General features: G+C 38.7%; 1 protein-coding gene across 1 annotated transcript; it reads right to left on the bottom strand.

Moving 5' to 3' along the window:
- Positions 1-1,813: 1,813 nt before the first annotated feature.
- LOC306851866 (arylacetamide deacetylase-like) lies at positions 1,814-25,014 on the bottom strand. Its single transcript, XM_079388349.1, has 5 exons — positions 24,524-25,014; positions 21,505-21,733; positions 20,416-20,485; positions 11,295-11,466; positions 1,814-4,558 (listed from the first exon to the last, which is right to left on the bottom strand). Exons 1-5 carry the CDS (start codon positions 24,662-24,664, stop codon positions 3,938-3,940), a joined length of 1,233 nt encoding a protein of 410 aa, XP_079244475.1. The 5' UTR covers positions 24,665-25,014; the 3' UTR covers positions 1,814-3,937.
- Positions 25,015-25,376: the final 362 nt, after the last annotated feature.

A 25,376-nucleotide genomic window follows, 5' to 3' on the forward strand; every position in this document is an offset into this window, starting at 1 on the left:
GCTCTTTTTTTCTTCTCCGGATGGCCGCAGGGGAAATAGTCCAGTACCAGTGGCTGGCTTCAAAGGCGGGAGTGTAGAGCAGGTTGAGCTTCTAGCTTCGGCTTCGTCACAGAGTCAGCAAAGAGATGGTCTCGTCACTGAAGGAAAAGATTCTGATGAAATGGTGCTCTGGGCCGACTTTTATAGCAGTCGGCTCCGCCTTCTCTGGCGGGCTCAAGCGCCATTGGTTTGTGCGGCTACGTTTACAAATCAGGCTTCAGTAACAGAGTAAACAGGAGTTTCCCCATACAGTCGTCAATGACGACGCAACGGAAGTTTCGATAGGGAACAAGAGAAAATGGAAACACTTATGAAAAATATAAAGACACAGCAGGACATGCATACAAAATACTGAAGAGCTAAAGTTTGGCCAAAACATTTGTAGACATATCTTGCATGACAGCACTACAAAAACACAACAAAGGGAAAGACTATTGCCTTATATAGTGGTTGTCTTATTGTTTGTGGGCTTTGTGTAAAAAAACAAACCATGGCTTTTAACACTTGTTAGTATTACAACACTAGGTATTTGAGTAAATGAAAACACAATACTTACATTTAAATGTGAATTCCCCCAAAGAGAACTCTCATCCTCATGTTCTTTGAATATTGTCATCTGCACGCAAGTGATTCTGGGATATGGTAGGGTGTGAAGTGTCCATCAGATGTACACTACATTTTCCTGTGAAATGGAGGGTGCATTTGAAGTCGCTTTCGAATTACGGCAGCCTTCGTCGCGCCGCAGTGTCGGCCTTGGAATGTGGGGTGCATCCTGAATTGGGACAGCTTACGTCGTGATGCTTTGACGCAATCACACTTTAAATACGCACTTCGGAGTGTGTGCACTTCACATTGGGATAGCCTTCATCACGCCCCTGTGACACAATCGCACTAAGGATTTTCCTGTAACTTCAGTGAGGCCTGCGGACAGAGAGTGTGTTGAGGAGAGTAACGACAAAAAGAGCTCTTTGAAATAGATTTTGAAAAGCCAGGTTTGAAAGGATCACAGACGAGAGAACTAATTCTTAATTATTACAATTCTTACAATTGTTGGAAAAAGAACTCATAGCTTAGTAATGGATTTATGCACACACAAAGACCTGGCTGGCTGAGCTAATTCCTATGAATGTCTTGGTCATCAAATTTATTGATTTCATTTGCGTCTGATAATTAGAATTCAACTGAAATCAGCAAGCATTCAGGCACTTGGCATATCTGTGTAGTTATTAGTAATTAGCTGTTACAACCTCAAGATGATGTAGGGGTGTTGCGATATAACATTTCATCTCAAAATTGTTAATGAATGCCGGTTCAATCTTTCGATTTTCAGACTTATTGTAGAGGTTGTCTCTCCACAGAGGAAGATGCCTGTGGCATTTCTTTCATATCAGAAAAAAATCTAGTAATAAAAACCACCTGCCGCTGCTCTGTGTTCATTCTCATTCCAGCTTTCAGTGTCACAAGACATTTTATCCCAGTCATGTATCTCTTTTTCAAATATTTTTTAAATTTTTTTAACCCATACTGATGTGTTATTCATTCCTCTGTGGCTGAAGTTATGGATCATCTCACTTAATGATATCTTGAAAAATAATTTTTAATTTGTGTTTCTTTAATTTCCCGCTCTTTTATGGTTGATTTTTATAAAAAAATAACTTTTTGTTATATGAAGATCACAAATGCATAAAACATTTTCAATCACAGGCCGCAGGTATAATCACTATTGTCTGGTTTGCTTCAGTCCTGAGATAACACATACAAAACAGAAACACTTGAGTGAAATATTTTAATCTCAGTCACACCATACTCATTATCCCACAAAGGAGTCAGAGGAATTTGGAATGTCACATTGTCTTATGGAACTTTTCTTTGCAGGTCACAAATGTTGGTCAAATCACTGGCTGCTTAATATAACAATTTTACGCACATTAGTGCCATTAGTGCCTCTCATTTCCATGCCAGTTTAAAGAGTTTCAATATCTAACACTGGCCCCATCTGAATGAAGTTCAGCCTGAGATAATTTGTTGTTGTTTTGAGAGTGCCATGAACAAATATTGTGTTTCTATTGCTTTTAAGCTGTTACCTATTCCTACAGTACATTTGATTTGAAAACACTTAAAGTTACAGTAAATTGTGTTTTCTGCCACAAACAGAAGCAATTTTGTGTGTGAGAGTTTTGTGTTTTGTTTTCTTTGTTTATTTGTTTTTCAATGCTTTTATTGTACTCTTCACAATACACACAATTCTGTTTTCAAAGCAGCATAAATTTGAATATATTTATAGCATTTGCACATTTTTTAATTATGTGGATATATGACAATCTGTAAGCTTTGAAATTGTAATAATTTGGTGTAGTGATGCATTTTTTAGTTTTTTTGGTGGTGTGCCATGGTCGCATAGTACAGGGTTAATGTTAATAAAGTTGGTTATATCGAATACTCGTAAGCAGTTTAACAAAAAAATTGTTGCTAAAGTCATGCCATAATATCTCATATAACAAATGACAATACATAAAACAAAATATATTTAGTCCTCTAGTGTGCAAGCCAAAGGCAACTGACAAGGAAAAAAAAAACTCCAGTTAATGTTAGATAACAGAGAAAAAAACCTAGGAAAAAACAGACTAAGACAGGGTGGCAGTTCTCCTCTGGCTATACAGTCAAAGTATAATGTCAGCAATTAAGTGCATGCGTTACTGTTAAGTTAGGGTGGAATGGGATTGAACGCTAAAGTGAATGTATGTAGTGTCCACCAAGAAGCTGAAGAGATTCAGACGTTGAGTCATGGAAGGTCCCTTGCCAGCTGCTTGGCACGTCATGATCTGTAGACATTAGACAGCAACATCGATCTGGGCTTGAACTGGATTGAGAAGACTCCAGCAATTTCAGGATAAGTATCCCAAGGGTATAAGGATGATAAAAGGCTAATATTGAACATTTATATTTTCATCCATCCAAACAATTAGTGAATGAGAGATTTAATTATTTTTCATTGCTGTTAATGTTTATTGCACACCTAGCTTACTTAAATAAAAGGCAATAAAAGCACATTTTTAAATATAAAAAAAATACATTATTATTATAGATTATTTTGTCTATGTGACTTGTAATTTTTAGCAGGCTTTCAGACTGTGACCTGCAATGCTTGATGTTTAATTTCTTTTGGAATTATTTTAATTGGTGGAGAAGAAATTAACAAACTAAATGCCCATTTTTTTCCACTGAAACAAAAGTGACTAAATTTTAACTTCTTGTTCATTGATCTGTGTCTAAAAAAAGCAATTGATTCAGGGATATTGTGTTTGTTTGCCATCATGATTCTGAAAAATGATTGCTCCATACCATTTTTCCATCTTTCAGTGAGGCACTCTTTAGGAAGAGCAAAAGAACTGCAGCTTCAATCCGTGGTGTCATGACATTTCTCAGAAGCAAATTACTTGTACCTACTGGAGACATCTTCTTACATTTAAGATAAGAATTCAGTGAACCCAGTACTTCATCAGACAGTTTACTGCATTTCAAACCAAACCTTTCAAAACATCAAGCAGTCAGTGATAATTGCAATAGGCTGAAATAATAATAATCGTAAAATAAAATAAAACAAAACACTATTAATGTCATGTTAACATGTTGAACGCCTTCATTAGTAACATATACATCATTAATGGATTGGAAATAATACAGACCAGTGTTTCTTAAGACCAGGTTTGGTCATAATAGGAATGTTTGTACCATATTGGATTAATACAATCAAAAGTGTGCCCTTTTTAAGATAAAAAGTGGTGCACTGTAAACAACAGGAAAAAAAAAAAAAACAAATGAAATAAATAAGACAAAAATTTTAAGAACCAGTCAGCCAAAACTGATGCATAAAGCACTGTTGCATTCTACATTAATTTTATAAATTTTGCTTAAGCCATGATACAAAGTTGTCCATCATTCTGTGTCCAATATCAAAGTCTGTGGGCCACGTAATGAACATTAGTGCACCATGAAATCCACCGGGGTAATGTTCATGTGTGACATCAACTCCAGCATTACGCAAACGAGTGACATACATCAAGCCATCATCCCGCAGTACATCATATTCGCAGGTCAACACATAAGCCTTAGGCAGTAAACGTAAGGCTGTGTCAGGCACCAGCAATGGCGAGGCTCGTGGATCTGCAAGCAAGGGATGAGGACCAATAGAGTGCACTGAACTTTTTCCGGTGACCACGGGTGGAGCACTGTAGTTGTATGTCTGGCGATATGAATCAGGTAAATATGAACTCCAATTGACAAACTTAAGCAAATCAGCTGATTCATGGTTATTGTGTCTGTTTGCCATCATGGCTCTCAAAAATGACTTGTCGCTGGTGAAGTACTCACTCCAAAACCTCACCATCAGTGTGCGGGGCAGTATAGGCATGTGCTGGTTCTGCTGGTAGGAGGGAGTGTTCAGATCCAAGGCTTGCAGGACAGGGTAGATTAGAGCTTGGGCCTTTAGCTGGATATGCTGTTCTGGGTCCTTCTGCAACTGAGTATACATAACAAATTCTATTAAACATATGATAATATAAACATATTTATTCAAATAAAAGCAAACTTCATAAAGCTACTTCAGATTCATTGTTGCCATTTTTGATCACTTAGAATTTAAGCACTGCTGAAGAAAATTTTAAATGTGAAATTGGTATGTAATTATTGTTGCCAGTTACTTGGTTTTATTATATATTTATAACAATAATTATTATTGTTATATATGTGACCCTGAACCACAAAACCAGTCATCAGTAGCATGGGTATATTTGTAGCAATAGCCAAAAATACATTGTATGGGTCAAAATGATCCATTTTTCTTTTATGCCAAAAATCATGAAGATATTTAGTAAATTTCCTACCGTAAATATATCAAAACATAATTTTTTATTAGTATTATGCATTGCTAAGAACTTCATTTGGACAACTTTAAAGGCAATTTTCTCAATATTAATTTTTTTTTCACCCTCAGATTCCAGTTGTATCAGATAGTTGTATCTCAGCCAAAATATTGTCCTATCCTAACAAACTATATATCAATGGAAAGATTATTTATTCAAATTTCAGATGATGTACACATTTCAATTTCACAAAAATTGACCCGTATGACTGGTTTTGTGGTCAGGGGTCACATATATTACTGTAACCATAACCCTAACCCTAAAAAAAATATATAAGGGAACACTTAAATCACAAATTGGAACTTTTTCAGCTGGTTCTCAACTGGACTGAGGTCTGGGGAATATGAGGGCCAGTCAACAGCATCAATGCCTACGTCATCCAGAAAGTGCCTACATACTCTGGCCACATGAGGCCGAGCATTGTCCTGCACCAGGAGGAACCCAGGGACCACTGCACCAGTGTAAGATCCCTCCAAGATATTCCTCCCCATACCATCAATGACCCACCGCCAAAACAGTAATGCTGGATGATGCTACAGGCAGCATAACGCTCTCCATGGCATCTCCAAATTCTTTCACGTCTGTTACACGCTCAGTGTGAACCTACTCTCATCCATGAAGAGAATGGGGTGCCAATGGTGGACCTGCCAATTGTGGTGTTCTCTGGCAAATGACAATCGAGTTGCACGGTGCTCTCATGCCTGACCTGCTGGGGGCATTTTGGAGGGCTCTGGAGGTTTTCATCCTGTTCCTCCTTGTAGGAGCAGATGCTGCTGGGTTGTTGCCCTTCTATGACCCTGTTCATCTCTCCTCATGTAACCTATATATCATGTAACCTGATATATAGGAGACACAACAAACCTGAAGTGCCATTGTGGATGAGCTGGACTACCTGTGCAACCTGATAGGGCTGTATGTACTGCCTCATGCTACAAGTAGTGAGAAGGACCCTAACAAAACACAACTCTAGAGACAAATCAGTAAGGAAAGATAGATAAAGTTGTCTGTGGCCACTACCTGCAAAACCATTCCCTTTTTAGGAGGTTGTCTTGCTGTTGTCTCTACAGTGCACCTGTTGTCACTTTCATTAGCGCCAAAGCAGGAGAAACTGATTCACAATCGCTTATGCTTCCTAACTGAACAGATTGATATCCCTGAAGTATAAATGACTTGGTGTTATACTGTGATGATCGAGTGTGTAGATGGAAACAAAAATGTGATGAAAATATATTATGTACAGTAGGTAACTAAATGTATAAAGTAGAGATGTACCGATGTATCGGCCAACAATCGGTATCGGCCGATAAAAGCAATTTATTTCATTATCGGCCATCGGCCGATTGTTCAAAATCAGCTGATAATCAGGGCCGATTATATCCTGTCAAACAAAAGGCAGCAGAAAAACCTGTCAGACTGCAACTCATACTGTGAGTGAAGAAAAGCTCTGTTGAATTTAGGGCTGTCAAAATTAACGTGACAATAAGGCATTAACAGTTAAAAAAAGCTACATTAAAGCAGGCTCTATTTGACCAGATGAATCACCCGTAGTTCAAGCCAGCATTGCCAGATCCAGAGTTTTCTCTACACTAAACATTTGTAGCACGACTCGCATCCAATAATCACAAAGAGTTCTGTGCTTTCTTACTTCTGATAAGAAACAAGCTCTCAGCTTTCAAATCCTGTACATTCTATCACGAAATACAAACAATGAATGCAGTTTTGACACTTTTAAATGTGATGTGACAGATCGCTATTGCACCTCGGTTCAAGTCTCTTCCAGTTTAATAAGTTATAGCGCAAAATACACTTGAATGTACATCATAAGATGTTGAAAGATACAGTATGGCTTACCAAAATGTATCATGTCTGTCTAATGTAATCGCTCAATCAGTGTTTCAACTACGGAAAGAAGCCAATAAAACAGATTGTGAACAGTATGCCACTTAACGTGACATTCACCGCAGCAAAATTATTCCGCTGTTCACAGTTCATTAGTTAGCTATAAAACAACACTGAAGAGGAACTTTTTTACTTATAATTATATATGTAGGCTGTTTAAATAAATCTGGCATTAAGGTATATGAAAAAAGGAAAGTTTATGTTTAAGTTTATGGTAACAAAATTAGTTCAACCTGTTCTTTTTCATCAGTATTATTTGTGATTTGAATTTTGTGAATGGGAGTTCCTCTTTTGCTGTGCTATAAGCCGGGCTTCGAACACTTTCACTTTCGAATTCGAATTCACGACCGTCACTTTTTACAAGAAAAGAAAATTGTTTTGCTTACATCTATTCACTGTTTAAAACTAAAACAAATGATTGAAATATGGATTCATTGTTATTCTTGATTGAAAATCACTAGGGTTGTAACGGTGAGGACGTGTGGCAACATCGGTAATACCGGTATCACCGTGGTGGGGAGGGGGTCGTTTGAGTTTTCCCTCTTTTCCTCGCTTTTCCTTTTAAATAGCTTGTAAGAGCTGTGCGCGTTTTACTTTTACTTTCAGGCACGGACGGCAAGCACCTTGATGCAAAATAATGAAAAAAAAAAAATACACAGTTTAAATAAAATAAAAATCAGCAAATATGTGGAACCAAATAAATGAGAAACGAATGTTTTAAAAAACTTCCATTATCACAGATTAATGGCAGAAGTCAACAGGCTTTTCAAAATCCAAAATATTTTTAAAACAGACGCTTTTACATTTCGTTTTGAAACTCTTCCGCCATTGTCTTTTTCACCTCACTTTTCTTGTCAGTCAGCTCAACTCACTCTCCTCAGGTGATAAATCTGATCTGTGATGCGCGACTGTTGTTCGTTCGGTGCGCTGCATTGAGCACCCTCTTCAGTTTTAATTGTAGTGTCCACTAACTGAACTAAATGAATTTTATTACTATAAAAAAATCAAAACGATGTTGGGGGACGGTGCCGCGGTGGGCAAGTGATGTAATCAGTGTTGCAGCTTAACCCCGGTATCACCGCCAACACCGTCTATCGCAGCAAGCCTAAAAAGTACAACAATAATAACAGAAATAAAATAAAATAAAAACAGTACGCTACAAACTAACTTATATAATGTAATTAACATAACGGAATAAGAGGAGGCATGGCATAGGCTACACCAGAACGTTTAGCAAACACCGAGGAATCAAATAAATAAAGAACATTTAAAGTGCATATTGCAGGTTAAACATTTTTTTCAAATGAATATATAACCTTGTATGAAAATATCATATGAACCGTTAATGCAGGATTTGAAAATGTTTTACAAGACGTGAGGGCACAAATTTAGATGAAAAAGTGAGGCTTTCCTTGACAGAGTTCTCAAAAAACGTTTTTTTTCAACATCGCGTCATATTACGTCACATAAGGGAGTCGTGTGCCGCACTCTGCATTCAGCGCACGCGAGTCAGTGTGTTTTCGGTAGTTATTTTTATTTCAATTTATCATTGTCATGGTAAATTATTGTGTTTGTGGAGGTTGCACAAGCTCCAGCCTGTCAGGACATCAAGTCCACAGGTTTCCTAAGAAGAAATAGGACGGTATCTTCTGGGCCTCGGTGCGTTAGTGCAGCTGAAGAGACTGGACTTCACTAATACATCTGCTTCAAACACCGCGGTGGTGTGTAACTTAACAATCACTTTACACCGGAGGATTATCATCCAGGCGATATGAGTTTCACATGAGATCCTGAAGCAAGAACTTAGTGAGACTCGGTGCACACAGCACCTTCACCGGGTCCCGGTCCGCCTGTGTTCGGCCGCCAGCGGGAGACATGATGCTCACGGATCCGTCAGAGATGCAGCTCCCTGAAAATGTCAACTGTGCACCGTAAGTCTTGTTTTTTTTAAACATTTGTTAACTACCAAATCAGTGAACATAATTATTTAAATAATGAGCCACAACGAGATGTGTATAAGTTTTTGTAAAGCACCACAGCTAGCTTGCAAGCATTTGCAATATCGTTATATATTTAAAACCGTGTAAAAACGTTACCGTCTGAGAAGGCATAACTGGTAAGTTAACCTCATTTTGCTAATATTATTACCATTAAGTCTAGTGACAGCTTAGTGACATTGTTTGCACAGCTAACTGGTATTTTTTTTGTCATGTTGTGTGTTTTTAAGGCTTTAGGAGATGAGAGTGTGAAGATCTGAAGCAGTGGAGGCCAGCTGTTATGAACCACCTCTACTGGACCACAGCTTCCACTCCTAATGGAGACGCAGATGTGATGGAGGACAAATGGAAAAGCATGGTCAGCAGTGAATGTGATCTAAACTTGTGTTTGCTTCTCCCAGCATATGCCGTCTGAGAGAGGAATACAGCAGGTCACCACAGGTTCCAGGAGAACACAGCACTGTCATGTCCACTACACCTGCTCCTCTCTCCAGATCCCTCCAGAGGATCAACATGACGAGGCTGGTGTATATCTAGCACAGCCTTCACCATTTAACACACTTTAACAACACATTAGTGTGATACCCAGACTGAAAGATTGTTAAATGTTTTTAAATGGGTCAGATGGTATTTCTTTTGGTAGTATATGTTTGGTATATCTACATATATATATTAACAGTTGAAATGTTGTGTTTTGAGTTGGGTATTAACAGTGCTATGAAATAATATTTATGATTTAGTGCTGTATAAATAAAACTGAATTGAATTAACCATAAATGCAGATCTGCTTGATTGTGATTTATTTTTTACTGATTGTCTACAAAATGGGGCCATTCAAAACCTTTATAAAGTCCTCCTTCCTCTGTAAACTATCTTCTAATGGCTGACACAACACATGCACCATAGGCCCAGCGGACAACTTGTCTGTATTCTGTCATTATTGATTGTGTTATACCAATGGCATCAACAAGTGTTACTTATAGGTAGTCATGACCTAAATAGAGTTAACTTCTAGAGTTAACTGTTTTAATATTAAAAATCTTTAACTATGTATTTATACATGTATACAAGTATTTAGCTTAGAGTAATAAATTATTTCTGCCCTAAAACATGTGTCTGTTGGCCTGGAGAGGTCTATGCTCCTGCCTGAAGTGCATAGAGGCTATCTGTAGCACACATGGGTTCAGACAGCAAGCCCCAAAGCCTGGGTGTAGAGCCAGACACTGCACATCATGTGTGGGGGTCACATTCTCCACTAAGACCCAGTACGTAACGTATCTAACTCCCTGCAGCACTGACTTTCCTCAGCTGTGATCATGGCTTCGCATTTCCCACACAAGCACCTATGAATCAAAAACGTGTTTATCTCTGTCTCTCTCCTGCGGTGATCACGTAACGTTAGTGTCGGATATTAACGAGTGTGACACGCCTGATAAACACGTATTAGTTTCTATTACTGGTAAGTATCAATACTCAGATGACCAATACTAGCATTGCTATTAGCTAACGTGTGTATATCTGTAAGCTAACACTGATCTCTCACCAAACACCTGCCCTGTTCTCCTCACATCAACTCAATTTGTCTTCTCTGACCGTTGTTCTGTCTAATCCTGGCCTGTCCTGCTCTCTTGGCTGCATAGCAGGTTCATCATTTTATCTGTGGTCCGTCATAGGAGTATAAATACACATTTAAAATTTCCTCAGCGTCCGAACTGTCATTGCGATCCATTGTGGACCGCTCTCCCTTTTAATGCGTCACTTCCGGTTTTGTCGCGTTTCAGATGCAGAAGTAAAATTCTCTCACAAAAACGACTCCATAAGCCTTAATAGCGTATTTTAAAGTATATTTTAAAGAAAATCTAGTTCCTACAGTATTTTTCTATACATCAACTCACTGGAGTCTCTAACCTGCAATATGCCCTTTAAAGAAAGCCTCCATAGGGTACCTTGAGATAAACAGCAAAGACAAAACCAATATGTTCAACTTCTCTGGTTTAAGAAGCAGTCTTTTATTTTACTTTCACTTGAAAAACAAATCCTCCACCCCGTCTGCCATCCTTTCCTCAGTATTTGCATAATTTTTGCTGCTGGTGCTGACGCGGCGAGTATAAACCAGGCTCTGCTCCCAAAGAGCTGTATTGAAAGTGCCTCTCTCACTCTCTTCACATGATCAGAAATCTTACTCCTGCTGCACTGCAGAACAGACATTTTGGAGCAGAGCAGACCTTGCACTAGCTCAAATGCGACCACGTCAATTTTTTAACTTGCACATAACTATCAGTATCGGCCGATATCATTCTGAATAATCGGCTATAGTATCGGCATAGAAATTCAGTATGCGTGCATCTCTAGTATAAAGCACAACATTTATAGATAAAATATTGTACAAATTGTAAATCGTACTGTAGTCATTCATGCATGATTTTCCACATCTTACCTGCTGAGCCACTGCAGCTGCAAGGTTGCCTCCTGCACTGTCTCCAGACACAGCAATCCGTTCTGGATTGATATGGTAGCCCTTCAGAACATCAACATGAAAGATGAACTTCACCACACGGTACACATCCTCAAACTGGGCAGGAAAATGATAAGCTGGGGCAAGACGATACCTGCACAAAGCAAATTATGTTGGTATTGTTCTTCTTAATTCTGTTTTTCTGTCAGAATAAAACCTACTGTTTTGAATAGCACGGTTGTCTACAGATAGCAAATACTTTTTTATTAAAAGAATGGACAAAAAATAGCATCATGTCTGCAATAGAATCTGAACTTGTTCTGCATTTGTTGTTGGCTCCAACCTGATCTCATGAAAGTGCGTATAAATAGTACGCCTAATAAAAATGAAAACTTGTGGTATTGATACACAAAAATTGACTTTGGCGTGTATATGCTACACGACGGGTATGATTAGGGTTGTGGGGTAGATGCTTATCATATGTACACAAAAACTGCATATCATATGCACGCCAACAAATTTCATATCATATTTAGCAAAAACTAAATTTTATATGCATGCCAAACACATTCGTATCATATATAGGCCAAAGTCCATTTTTGCATATCAATACCACGAGTTATCCTTTTTATTTGGCGTACTATTTATATTCATTTTCATGAGACGGGGCTCGTTAGTTTGCCAGCTCCAATACACTGTTTCACTTTCCATCACAAGCCCCAAAGCCTCTTTATTGTATTACTCATCACTGTCTTTACTTTTACGTTCCTGAGTCAAACATCACTGAATACAAGACCCCTCATGAGCCCAGAAAAAGTAAAAAGTTAGCATTAACCAACATTATTATTACTTAAATGAATGAAGAACAGCTTAAAACCTCAATAAGCTGAACAAGTTCTTTGAATGGTTTTATTTTATTTTTTAATTGGACTGGGTCTGTGAGGGGGATCGTCCCACTGGATTGCGATGAGCTGTGTCAGGAGAATTTTATTTCACAGATCCTGCCGACAGATCACTTGCTGGTGATATGGCATACAGAACCAGGCCCTGGTCCAGTAGCTCTGGAGGTACCAGCATCTGCTGTATCTACCCCAGAGGTACCAGTGTCCTCAGCCTTGCTTTATTGTAGCAGGAGAGGGAGAAGGGAGAGAATTCAAGCTTGTTGCATCCGAAAATGAGGAAAACGTCTCGGTTACATATGTAACCTTGGTTTCCTGACTCGGGAATGAGAACACCCCCAGGTGTGACGACTGCCTAAAGCCTGTGTTGAAACTAGGGCTGCACGATTCTTGCTAAAATGTGAATCACAATTTTTCTCCATGGGAATTGAGATCACGATTCTCTTACACGATTCTCATTTTTTCAACCAAAATGTATTGCACTCAAGTACAAAAAAACACACACACACAAAAAAACACAGGACATTCAGTATAATAAAGTGCTGGAGTAACAAAAAATGGTCTCTTTTCTTTATTTTAGACCCCTTAAAGTGAATAATTTTAAAGCTTTAAGTTGTTGAACATAAGAGAACATTAACAATAATAAATAAAAATATTCACATTCACACGGGGCGTCGGCGTCAACGCCTCTCGTTTACTTTGAATGGACTGACGTCAAGCGTTGCCGAACTGAATTGTGGGTCCCTCGCGCCGCTTCACTGGCATTGCACATGGCAGAAGTTGAAAACTTTTCAACTTTTCAAGCGCCAACGCAGGCGTCAGCCAATCAGATCGCCTTATGCAAATACCCTAGTGCAGACGCTAGCCAATCCCGTTCATGCAGCACCAGAAAAGTATGTGATTGGCTGTTATCACTATGACGGCGCGTCAGCACCAAGCTTCAGACACGCCCTCCGTCTCCAATGTACCAAAGAGCTGATGGGAAAAAAAAAATCTGTAACAGGGCTGCAAACACAAACTATTTTCCAAGTCATTAAATGCATACAAGCCATTTAAAGCTGAATGCCTCTAAAACGAAGGACATGTGAAATACAAAGTGCTGGCATGAAACTCTAGATGGTGCAGTCCGACAGATCTAACTCAATATGACAATGACATCATCACGGCACAGCTGATTGGTTCTCTCCTGTATCGGTAGCCAATTAGCTCGCTGCTCAACATTGAAATACCTGGCAAGTGCTTGCTGTCACAGTAGCTATGGGGGTTATTCATGTTATTTGTGCAGCAGCAGTATTTATTACATGCTCACAGCAGCATGTTGTGGATGTATTGTCAGTAGCAAGTCTCGGTACTTGCTCTGCTGCAGCAACAGCAGCAGCTTATCAGATCTGTTCTGCCAAGACCAAATACATTAACATCGTCATGTACATTACCATGCCAATCCCTCCGAGAGTTGTCATGACAGAACTGACATTAAGTGACAATGCTCTAACTAATGGTCAACCTGTACAGCCATCACCAACCTTTTTTTCCCTCTGTAAACTGGCTTCAGCGTTTCACATTTTTAGATTCCTACTTTTTTTTTTTTTTACAGTCCCTGTACTGAGACCTTTCATACATTTTTGTCGCTTTGTCCATCCCTAATCAAACACGTTTCCTTGCTCAACTCTATATGCTCAGGACTGAATCAAGGCTCAGAGTGTTTGTCTGGGACAAATTGAATCGAAGTTGATTTGGGTCCAAGTTAGTTAATTATTTGCATTCCCAGAAATTTGCTGGTATTAGCATTCACTAGTTCTTCTAACATTATCTGGCCAAATAATGTTCATGAACAAGTGCATGTTTTGTGTGTCCTGTACTTCACTATAATCTCTTTAGTGTTTCTGGCATTTGGACACCTGGCAGGCAGTCAAAGTGTTTATAGTTTCACAGCAGCGGGCAGTCTGGCAGCAGAAAGTCAGACAGCCACTTCTACTCATGATCTGTAAAGAAGATAAATAACGACGCATCAGACTTTTGGTCTGAATGTTACTCATCAAACCCCTTGTGACTTTTTGTTATTGGTTCAGTATGTTTCTTTTGGCTTTTTCTTTCAATTTGATCTCATTTTCATGCTCTGTTGACACACCGCATGTCCTTGTTTTTGCTGTTGTCCATGATACTACAGGATTCTGCTATGGAATGCTGAAGCGCTGGCCCATGCAGAAAGGGCTTAGCCTCACTGCAGTTCATTGTTGATGGTTATCAGATCACAGTGGTGTCATCAGCACATTTATTTATCCTATTCCTGCTGTGTTTGCATAAAAGGTATACGTGAGAACAGCGAGAGCAGCATGGAGCCTCTGTTTGTTAAGAACAGAGCATCCATATTCAGCTCTTTAAACAAACTTTGACAGGTATAGGAAAATATATCAGATATATCACAGGTGCTGCCAAACATGTTAGGGCATGCCAGTTTGCTGAACATCCCATTTTAACACTGATTGTTCACACCTCAGATTCAAAAAAGCACAACAATGGGTGTGTAAAGCAGTTGGAAAAGGGGAGGGGAAATTTTAGGGAAAGGGAGGCTGTCAAACATAACCAATAAAACACAGAGCTACAAAACACTCAGGATAGCAGTGTTTCCAAACCCTTTTTCTTGAGGCACACAGTATACATTATCAAACTGTTCCTAATCTAACACACCTGACTCATCACAACTGCTTTGTTGTAAACCTGTACTCCATGTATACTCCAAGACCTTATATGAACATGTGTAAGTGACATTTCACCAACTTTACAGGAGAGCCCAAACAAAAATTTTACCATAGTTTGATCTGACTTTGTGTACTGATTTCAATTGTTTATAATACAAATTTGTAAACCCATGGATGACAGTACTTTTGCCAGTAGAAAGAGCTCATTAAGAGCTTTCATTAGATGTATATATCTCCATTTCACCAAAAATGTCACTTACGCCCTTCTGGTTCTCACCCCTCTGTATGTGCCATGACAACAAACTAGGGACACAATACTAAAAACTGTCTTCTGTTTATCTGTAAATCTACCACATAGTCGCTGTTGTATTTCACTATACCAGTGCTGTTATTTGCATAACTATATTATATTAGAGAAGGTACAAATATTGAAGCAATACAGTAGATAACATATGTCAATATAAACTTAAAACATGCTCATTCCTGTCCGAACATGGACTGTAAACAGCTGAGGGAGTGTTGTTGAATGTGGAATGCTGTATGACTGTATAGAAAGAAAAGATTGATTCTAGATTTCATTGTAATCTTGTTCTTTTCCATAATGCAACACTACAAAGTGTTGACCCAGACTAGAGTAAAAGAGGTATGCTTAATATCATAGATGTCTGTGAAGCAAAGTTATTTCATTTTAGGGTGTAAGAGACCAATTTAAGCTTTTGGGTCTTTCTTTTTAATCTATCTGCTGTTATATAATATTTTAAAAGCTTAAGTAGGCCTACCACTTTCACATGAAACAGATTCCTACACCAATCTGTCAAGCTTTGTTCTCCAAAGTCCACTGGTATCTTCCTATACATATGGTGTGGTCTTGTGAAGTAGTTAATAACTAAAGTAGTTAATAAAAAAAATAAAATAATAATAAAATAAGAATCCTGACAATCACATGTCTAGTGTGCTGTAAGTCCCCCATAGAAGCACACAACGCATCGGTAACACTTTATGGTAAGGTTACACAAATTACCATGAATTCATGCATAAATGAATGTGTGAATTATGCATTACTTCATGCATTAATATCTCATGAATTATCAGGAACTAACATGAGTTCAAAGTCTTTCATTCATGACTTAATGGATGAACAACCCCCTAAATAAGACATTAACTAAGGTGAGTACATCATCATGATTTATTACACATGATGTTTTCTTTGTTCATAAAAAAAATTAAAAATCAAGGTCTTTACTATCCATCGTGGATAATGATTTAAAAAAGCATTATTTTGTGCATGTAAGACTACTTGAATTATTAAAGGAATATACAAAAATCCACATTACCTCATGCATGCATACAGGCTAGAACAGTATATCAATTAATGTGAGAATTAATGTTTTTCATTAAAAAATTTTCAGCAGCCACTATAACTCTGTATAACTGATATAGGCTTATGTTTTATTTATTTTTTTATTTTTATTAGAAATATTTCCAAATGTGTTAGCTATATCAGGAAATATCTCGATTCTCAAATATGTGTAAGTAAATGCGTTTTGCACCTTTATTGTTATTTGTTCAGGGGAAGTTGTGGCCTAATGGTTAGAGAGTCGGACTCGTAATCCAAAGGTTGTGGGTTCGAGTCTCGGGCCGGCAGGGATTGTAGGTGGGGGAAGTGAATGTCCAGCGCTCTCTCCACCCTCAATACCACGACTGAGGTGCCCTTGAGCAAGACACCGAACCCCCAACTGCTCCCCGGAGAATAACATTGAAATATTTTGAGAATTATAAATATTCTCAATAATATTATTGAGAATAAAGTCTAAATGCTTCGAGAATAAAGTCTAAATGTTTCGAGAATAAAGATTATAGTTATAATATTTTGACATAGGCTATTCTAGCCTTTTGCGCATGCAAAAGTGTGTTTTTTTTTCAAGCCTTATGATGTTCCTTCACTTTTATAACTTGCTATAAACTTGAAATAAAGAGCAAAAACACATTTATAATTTGTATTTCATTATAAAACTGACATAATTTGAAAGGTTGAGCTGTGTGTAAAAGCAACAAAGCACAAAATTGTTGCGATTACTGTTTGACTGGCGCGCTACAAATAATGAATGGAAGATGGGAAATTATGTCCAATCATTTACAGTATTATACCATGAATAAAACTGTTTGTGAATAGTTACTTAACGTTTACAGCAGAAAAGACAACAATATAACTTATGTTAACAAATTTGAGCCCACTTCAACCTTAGAAGCTTTTATTGCTGTTAAATTAAACAGGCTGTGTGAGGAATGAAAGTTTGGACGCCACAGATGTTTTTGCGGAGGAGGTGGTTGGAATTTTCACAATAATTTAATGAATTGATTCACATAAATACAGAGATCTATCACGCCACATTAAAGAACTTGAAAATCACATTATTGTAAGACACATAATTTGTGTTTCGCTATAAAACTGATTTTGAAAGCTGAGACTTAGTTTTATATTAAAAGCACTAAAAGCATTGCTATTGGGTGGCTGGCGCACTACAAATAACGAATGCAATGGAAGACATGAAATATTATTTCCAAAAATACTGTCCCCACGAGTATGACACATGGGATGATTTCTGCTACTACATATATTTGTTATGTATTATTCTCGTAATATTTCGTCTTTATTCTCGTAATTTTGACTTTATTCTCAAAATATTACAACTTTAATCTCATAATCTTTTTTTATTTTTTGAAGTGGCACTAAAATGGCATTGCACTTTCATTTTACAGAGAGCAAAGAACATTTAAATTCAGTCTAGCCAGAGTTCAGGCACTCTCAAAAAGTCACATTAAACTCACAAAACACTGCGTTTCAGCGATGACACATCTGAACATCTCTGATTGGCCATTGCATTCATAAGCTCAACAGAATCTTGTGTGATTGGTTATAATGCAGCGCTGTACAAACGCGTCTGTCTCTGGCTCAGTGCCAGCCAACGAACGCAGATTTGAATTGAATGATCTAATCACACCGGTGTGGTTGTACCAAATATATATATAAAAATATTATTCAGCTATTATTTTGTCTTTTGGAAGCTGCATTCAAAATCCACTTGGCTCAGAAATCTGAGGGGGCACGTGCCTGGGCATGATGCCTCTGATGAAGGGGGTGTGATAAAACCTGACCTTCTCCTCATAAGGAAAGTGCTCAAATGCAAACCTGATGAAGACCTGGGATTCGAGAAGAGGCTTCGTCCTCCTCTGTATCTGCATATGTGAATAACAGAAAAAGCATATGCCTCTACCACTGTATTCACAACACTGAAGAAATGCCAGATGAGAAGTGTGGCGAGAAACCCGTCTACCTCATCTATGCTCCGTATATCAGGTGAATACAGAAAAAGCATATCGCCTCTACCTCTGTATTCACAATATTGGGGAGACAACAGATCATGAGGTGGGACACAAACAGTGGTTTTGTCCATCTTCTGCAACTATGTCTGCCAACCCCACATATGTGAATACAGAAAGAGCATAACACTTAAATTTCCATATTCATCCTTTAGAAAAGCGACAGGTGAGGAAGTGGGACGCAAGAAGTCAAGCCAACATTATTTATATAGCGCTTTTTACAATGCAGATTGTGTCAAAGCAGCTTTACAGTATCAAACAGGGAAATAGTGTGTCAAAATAGTGTGCCGTTCTCCTCTGGCCAGATGAAACTAGCAGGTTAATTCTAGGCTGCAACAAAGTTAGATTGTGCAGAGGACTCATCTGGTTCCTGTGGTCTTGTCCCAGTGGCCGTCTAGATGATGAGGAAGTGGTATTGCCCATCTTCCTGATCTATGCCCATGCATTGTACACATGCAAATACAGAAATACTGCATATTGCTTATACCTCTGTAAACACAATACTGGGGAGGCAACAGACGGTGAAGTGGGATGCAGACAATGGTATTCCCCATCTTTTTCAACTATTTCTGACAACCCTACATATACAAATAAAGAAGGAGCATATCATTTTCATCCCCATATTCACACTACTGGAAACAATAGATGAAAAAGTGTGATGCGAGAAGCAGCATTGCCCATCTTCTTCATCTGCTGTTCCATTCCACTAATACAGTGGTCCTCAAATCTGGCTCGTGAGATCCACTTTCCTGCAGAGTTTAGCTCCAACCCTGATCAAACTCACCTACCTGTGATTTTCTAATGATCCTGAAGACACTGAGATTAGCATGCTTAGGTGTGTTTGATTAGGGTTAGAGCTAAACTCTGCAGGAAAGTGGATCTCACGAGCCAGATTTGAGAATGTAACACTTCCCTTGGGAGTAAGTGTAGGTTAAAACTTTGCCTCCTTTCGAGACTTTGTGTAAGCGCATGAAAGAAAAGAGTCCAGACCTCTCACTCCAGCGCTACACAGCTATGCACATGACCATCATAAATCAAAGCACCTACACTCTTCAAACCCTCAGATCGAGGAGGCTTTGTGGGAAAGTGTAATTGCAGGAGACGTGTACAGCCTCATCAATCAAATGTTTATTGCACATTTAGTCATGATGACTTCTGAAATCATTTTTTGGCATCAAGCGAGGTAGCTGCCTGGAGCCCTGACTCATCAGAGGTCTTCTGAGGAGAACACCCGCTAGAGTTACATGATTAATCATTAAAAGATCCCCACCAAAGATCGAATCGTGGGAGAATCGTGATCTCTATTTGAGAGAAAAAACCGTGATCCTCAATTTATCCAGAATCGTGCAGCTCTAACACCTGCCTTCTGCTACCAGCTGGGCCCAGCTGCAGGAACAGATGTTGGGCTAAAGGACGCTGTCCACCTCAAAAGCAATGCTGAAAAATCCAGAAGACAAAACAAGGGCATCTAGGAGAAAAGATATTTTCTTCTCTTTCAGCTCTGACAGAATATGCCAATGATGCTGCTCTCTGGCTGCCATGGTTGGCACAGAGCAGCTATCTGTCAGATTGTCAGTCAACATCCTTCAATAAATCACCTTGGTATGTCTGCAACACCGCCACATGTTCTAAATTGGCTTATTTCTTTGACTTTCTTTTTTGAGCTTTCTCACACAGACTATAGCACATGCACACAGACAAATGGCTTTCTGAAGACAATGAGGCTGATAACATGTTATCTAGGCACTCCATACAGCTGGCCACCTCACCTGTGACATCACCTGATGCAGTAGCCAATCAAGATGGGCATTTAGCAAACATGCTTCAGACACCGGTTCACAAGTAATATTCCCATAGTGTCAAAATCATGAAACAGTCTTGTGTTCCACTTCAACAGGCAACTGAGGGAATTTCAAACGATTTAATTACAAATTGGGTTATATATGATATTTATTAATTAGCTGATAATTAATTAATTTAATGGCTGTAATAGAAATGATAAACACATAAAATTACATCAATCAATCAATCAATCAATCAATCAATCAATCAGTCAGCAGATCCTGTGTGACCTTGTTGAAGCAAGCAAGAATTTTTATTAAATGAACAGCATTTGATACTTACTCTACAGATACAATAACTGCGTTGAGCTCTGTAACCATGTGTCTGGCCAGTAGATCATATGGGCCCATACCTACGGTGAGAAGGGAAAAAATATATGCTTTTGACTTTTATTTCATTAAGCCTCTAGTGATGAAAACAGTTCTCATGGATTAAAGCATAACATGCTCTTACTATAGCAATAACAGTACATTTTAGAACAGATCTTTTCTACAGCTTATGTATGTTCAAAGCAGTTTTCAATAAATTAAATAAAACTGACATTTTTGCAATATTTGACACATTTTTAAGTCGTTCGAAAAATAATCAGCCATCTACTGTTTATGACGTTTCATGCATTATAAAGTCATGACTTCACATTGTTTATCTTAGCAGAAGAATGTTTACTATTATTGAAGCAGTCAGTGACTTCTGTTTAGCGAGTTCTGCACGAGCACAAAAACTCTCACTATAATTTCTGAAGCTGTCTACGCTGCAATATGTATTACATACATAATTTTTGCACTTTTTTTTCAGATGAAATAATTTGAAAGAGTGCAGAATTCAATCAGTGAGTGCAAACTGAAATAAACCAGGGTTTTCAGCAGATTTCGTCACCAGTGACTAAACACCTCTGATTAGCTGTTGCATTCATACACTCAACAGAAACATGTGCGATAGGCTGTAATGCTCAATGCTGCAAAAACCAACACATAAAAAGAACTCTTTCATACAGCAGCACCACATCTAAATGTAATGCTGCATTCAACACTTTTCAATTATTTCTCACTTTTCAGATATCTCAACAGTCGTAATCGATTTTGTTTAATGGTGCAGGGACTTTTTTTGCACATGTATCTTGTATATGGTGTGCATTTTTGTTCATTTTGGTGCCATTTTTGCCTCAAGCTGCAGTTAATTTTTAACTCTGATCTGCACTGACCTCATGCATGGCTTCTCTGCAGTCTGAACGGAAATCTGTCATAATGATGGAGAATTATAATCTTTGAAGTTCCAGTGCCAAGCATTCATATAAATACATTTACATTACAATAAATAAATAAAAAGCTAGAACACTCCATTAAACGGCGTTGTGTGATTTATGGTACTCACGGGAGCTGCCAAGGCACCATCCTCCTCCATGCAGGTAAATGATGGCCCTTCTTAGCTCTCCTGATTCTTCTTGCTGGCTTGGCTGGTACACAATCACCTCAACCCCATCAAAATTATCATCTGACACTTGCACCCTCTCATCTGACACAGGCACTACTCGCTCTGCAATGGTGACGAACATCATAACTTTCATGTAGTGCAACAGTCCCATCCACTCGCTCAGTTCTGCCTGTGAAGAGGGGGACAAAAAAGGGATGTTTTTTGCTTATTTTGTGCAAGAGCTCCCAGTGAAAGTCACACGGTGCCTGGCTGTGTTTTCTCAAAAAGGTTATGAACAGGGCAGACACATGGTTGATCAGCTGAGATCATCTCACTAATAGCCAGAATCCCCTAATGTTTTGCTTCGGTGGACAACAGCCCATTGTTAAGCCACTTGATGTTAAATGATGTTACTCCAGTGATGTTCACAGTCTTAAGTCTCTCGTCACCAGTTCTAGTTTAGTCTTCAGTCTCCTTTGGTAATAGGTTAATTTTCTAAACCATGTAAGGACTCTCTTGACTGCAGAGCCCCCTAAATGATGGCCCTACAAACATGGCAGATGTGTGAGGCCGAGGTTAAGTAGAGAGATTTAAATAAAGTGTTTTAAGTGATTAATAATTAATATCTTAATCTTCACATTTTAAACTGAACTGAAATATGCAGTGTGTGTGTATATATATATATATATATAACATCCTCATACATATATATATATATATACAGTGGGTACGGAAAGTATTCAGACCCCCTTAAATTTTTCACTCTTTGTTATGTTGCAGCCATTTGCTAAAATCATTTAAGTTCATTTTTTCTTCTTCATTAATGTACACACAGCACCCCATATTGACAGAAAAACACAGAATTGTTGACATTTTTGGAGATTTATTAAAAAAGAAAAAGTGAAATATCACATGGTCCTAAGTATTCAGACCCTTTGCTCAGTATTTAGTAGAAGCACCCTTTTGATCTAATACAGCCATGAGTCTTTTTGGGAAAGATGCAACAAGTTTTTCACACCTGGATTTGGGGATCCTCTGCCATTCCTCCTTGCAGATCCTCTCCAGTTCTGTCAGGTTGGATGGTAAACGTTGGTAGAGAGCCATTTTTAGGTCTCTCCGGAGATGCTCAATTGGGTTTAAGTCCGGGCTCTGGCTGGGCCATTCAAGAACAGTCACGGAGTTGTTGTGAAGCCACTCCTTCGTTATTTTAGCTGTGTGCTTAGGGTCATTGTCTTGTTGGAAGGTAAACCTTCGGCCCAGTCTGAGGTCCTGAGCACTCTGGAGAAGGTTTTCGTCCAGGATATCCCTGTACTTGGCCGCATTCATCTTTCCTTCGATTGCATCCAGTCGTCCTGTCCCTGCAGCTGAAAAACACCCCCACAGCATGATGCTGCCACCACCATGCTTCACTGTTGGGACTGTATTGGACAGGTGATGAGCAGTGCCTGGTTTTCTCCACACATACCGCTTAGAATTAAAGCCAAAAAGTTCTATCTTGGTCTCATCAGACCAGAGAATCTTATTTCTCACCATCTTGTGGTCCTTCAGGTGTTTTTTTGTGTCTTGCACTGAGGAAAGGCTTGCGTCGGGCCACTCTGCCATAAAGCCCCGAATGGTGGAGGGCTGCGGTGATGGTTGACTTTCTACAACTTTCTCCCATCTCCCGACTGCATCTCTGGAGCTCAGCCACAGTGATCTTTGGGTTCTTCTTTACCTCTCTCACCAAGGCTCTTCTCCCCCGATAGCTCAGTTTGGCCGGACGGCCAGCTCTAAGAAGGGTTCTGGTCATCCCAAACACCATCCATTTAAGGATTATGGAGGCCACTGTGCTGTTAGGAAACTTAAGTGCAGCAGAAATTTTTTTGTAACCTTGGCCAGATCTGTGCCTTGCCACAATTCTGTCTCTGAACTCTTCAGGCAGTTCCTTTGACCTCATGATTCTCATTTGCTCTGACATGCACTGTGAGCTGTAAGGTCTTATATAGACAGGTGTGTGGCTTTCCTAATCAACAGTCAGTATAATCAAACACAGCTGGACTCAAATGAAGGTGTAGAACCATCTCAAGGATGATCCGAAGAAATGGACAGCACCTGAGTTAAATATATGAGTGTCACAGCAAAGGGTCTGAATACTTAGGACCATGTGATATTTCAGTTTTTCTTTTAATCTGCAAAAATGTCAACAATTCTGTGTTTTTCTGTCAATATGGGGTGCTGTGTGTACATTAATGAGGAAAAAATGAATTTAAATGATTTTAGCAAATGGCTGCAATATAACAAAGAGTGAAAAATTTAAGGGGGTCTGAATACTTTCCATACCCACTGTATGTATGAGGATGTTAACTGTGACAAGATGATTGACAGGCCAGTTTACAATGATAGAATGCATGCAACTGCAAAAGCATGGTCCGCTACAAATGCATACATGATGTAGTATGTATAATTTTAAATGTCACTTCAAAATGTAAGCTGATGTCCAGTATTTGTAACAATAGTGACACTACACAGTTATTAAGATGGACAAGATGTAGACTTCAAAACAGCTGTAATTTGGAGAGAGAGAGAGAAAGGTCGTTTAGACATAATATTCCAACACTCCCCTATTTGAGGTGCATTTTACACATGCATGCATTTAATTCTATTTCCTGCTATAATTCCCAGCTATTATTAGCCACAAAGCTCACTATATAAACTACAATGCTCGGATTAAGAATTGACATAATCTGAAACTAAATCTGCTGGTGTTGTGTCATGCCAAACAATCCAAACAAATAATCAAACGCTTTACTGACCCGACAAATAGGCTACTCCTGCGATTAGTTGCGTAATCACACTCTTGAATCAAACATGTCCAAAATAATAACCCGATACCATACGGCCGTAACATTGCAAATGCATGGCGATACGTGCGTTAGACTGATGGCTGTCAATCTTACCAGCAATTCAATACGCGTTAAAATACAAATGTATGCAAACTTACCAACTGGATTAAACTCCTGAAGAAAGAGTCAGTGAGCATTAGTTTCCATCTCTCCTCTATGTTATTCGGGATTGGTGAATAAACGTAATACGCTGTTAACGCGCCCAGTAACACAAACACAAACGCTCCTTTAGACCTCATTATTTAGATTTTGTCTGCGTCTTCTGTCTGTTGATGGTCTCTTCTCAAAAGTCTTCGGCAACTGAAGCCTCCGTCAACCGCGTTTATTAGTCATTGAGTTCTTTCTGTGTTAAAGTGTAATCCTGGATTAATTTTGGACTGGAGCCAGCGAGATATGACAACACGTGTTAGTGTCATCTGATCGTGATACTGTACGCGTGCATGTGGAAAGCTTTGCGCTGCTCTTCTCCGTTCTGCGTCTTGTGCAAAGAATATATCGAGTCGTAATGAAACGCAACTGGAGCTTCAGCGCATTACGCAGAGCTCCTCGCAAATTCCTCAGATAACCTTGTGGGTCACCTCCTTATGTCTCCTTATCTAATACTTACTCTGAAAGTGTTGAAACTGTGTCATTGCATGCTTCATATGTTGAAATTTAAACAAGTATTGTGTGTAAACCAGCTGTATATAAAAGCACTGTGCATGCCAAAGTGATAAATGGCAAGTATCACTGCTAGACAACCTGCAGTCATAAGATTATACCACTTACAATGTGTGTTTAATTGAATGTTTTTGATTTAAGTATTAATAATTAGCCTTCGGTGGTATGTTGGGAGATCGGGAACTGTTTAACTTTACCACATTTGAGAGTGTGACTTACACAGCTGGTTAAGTTATTTAGCCTATAGTTATTATTAGGTAGTATTTTATGCATGCATTTTCTTCTTCTTCT

Source organism: Barbus barbus (assembly GCF_936440315.1).
Source record: "Barbus barbus genome assembly, chromosome: 31".
Classification (NCBI taxonomy): domain Eukaryota; kingdom Metazoa; phylum Chordata; class Actinopteri; order Cypriniformes; family Cyprinidae; genus Barbus; species Barbus barbus.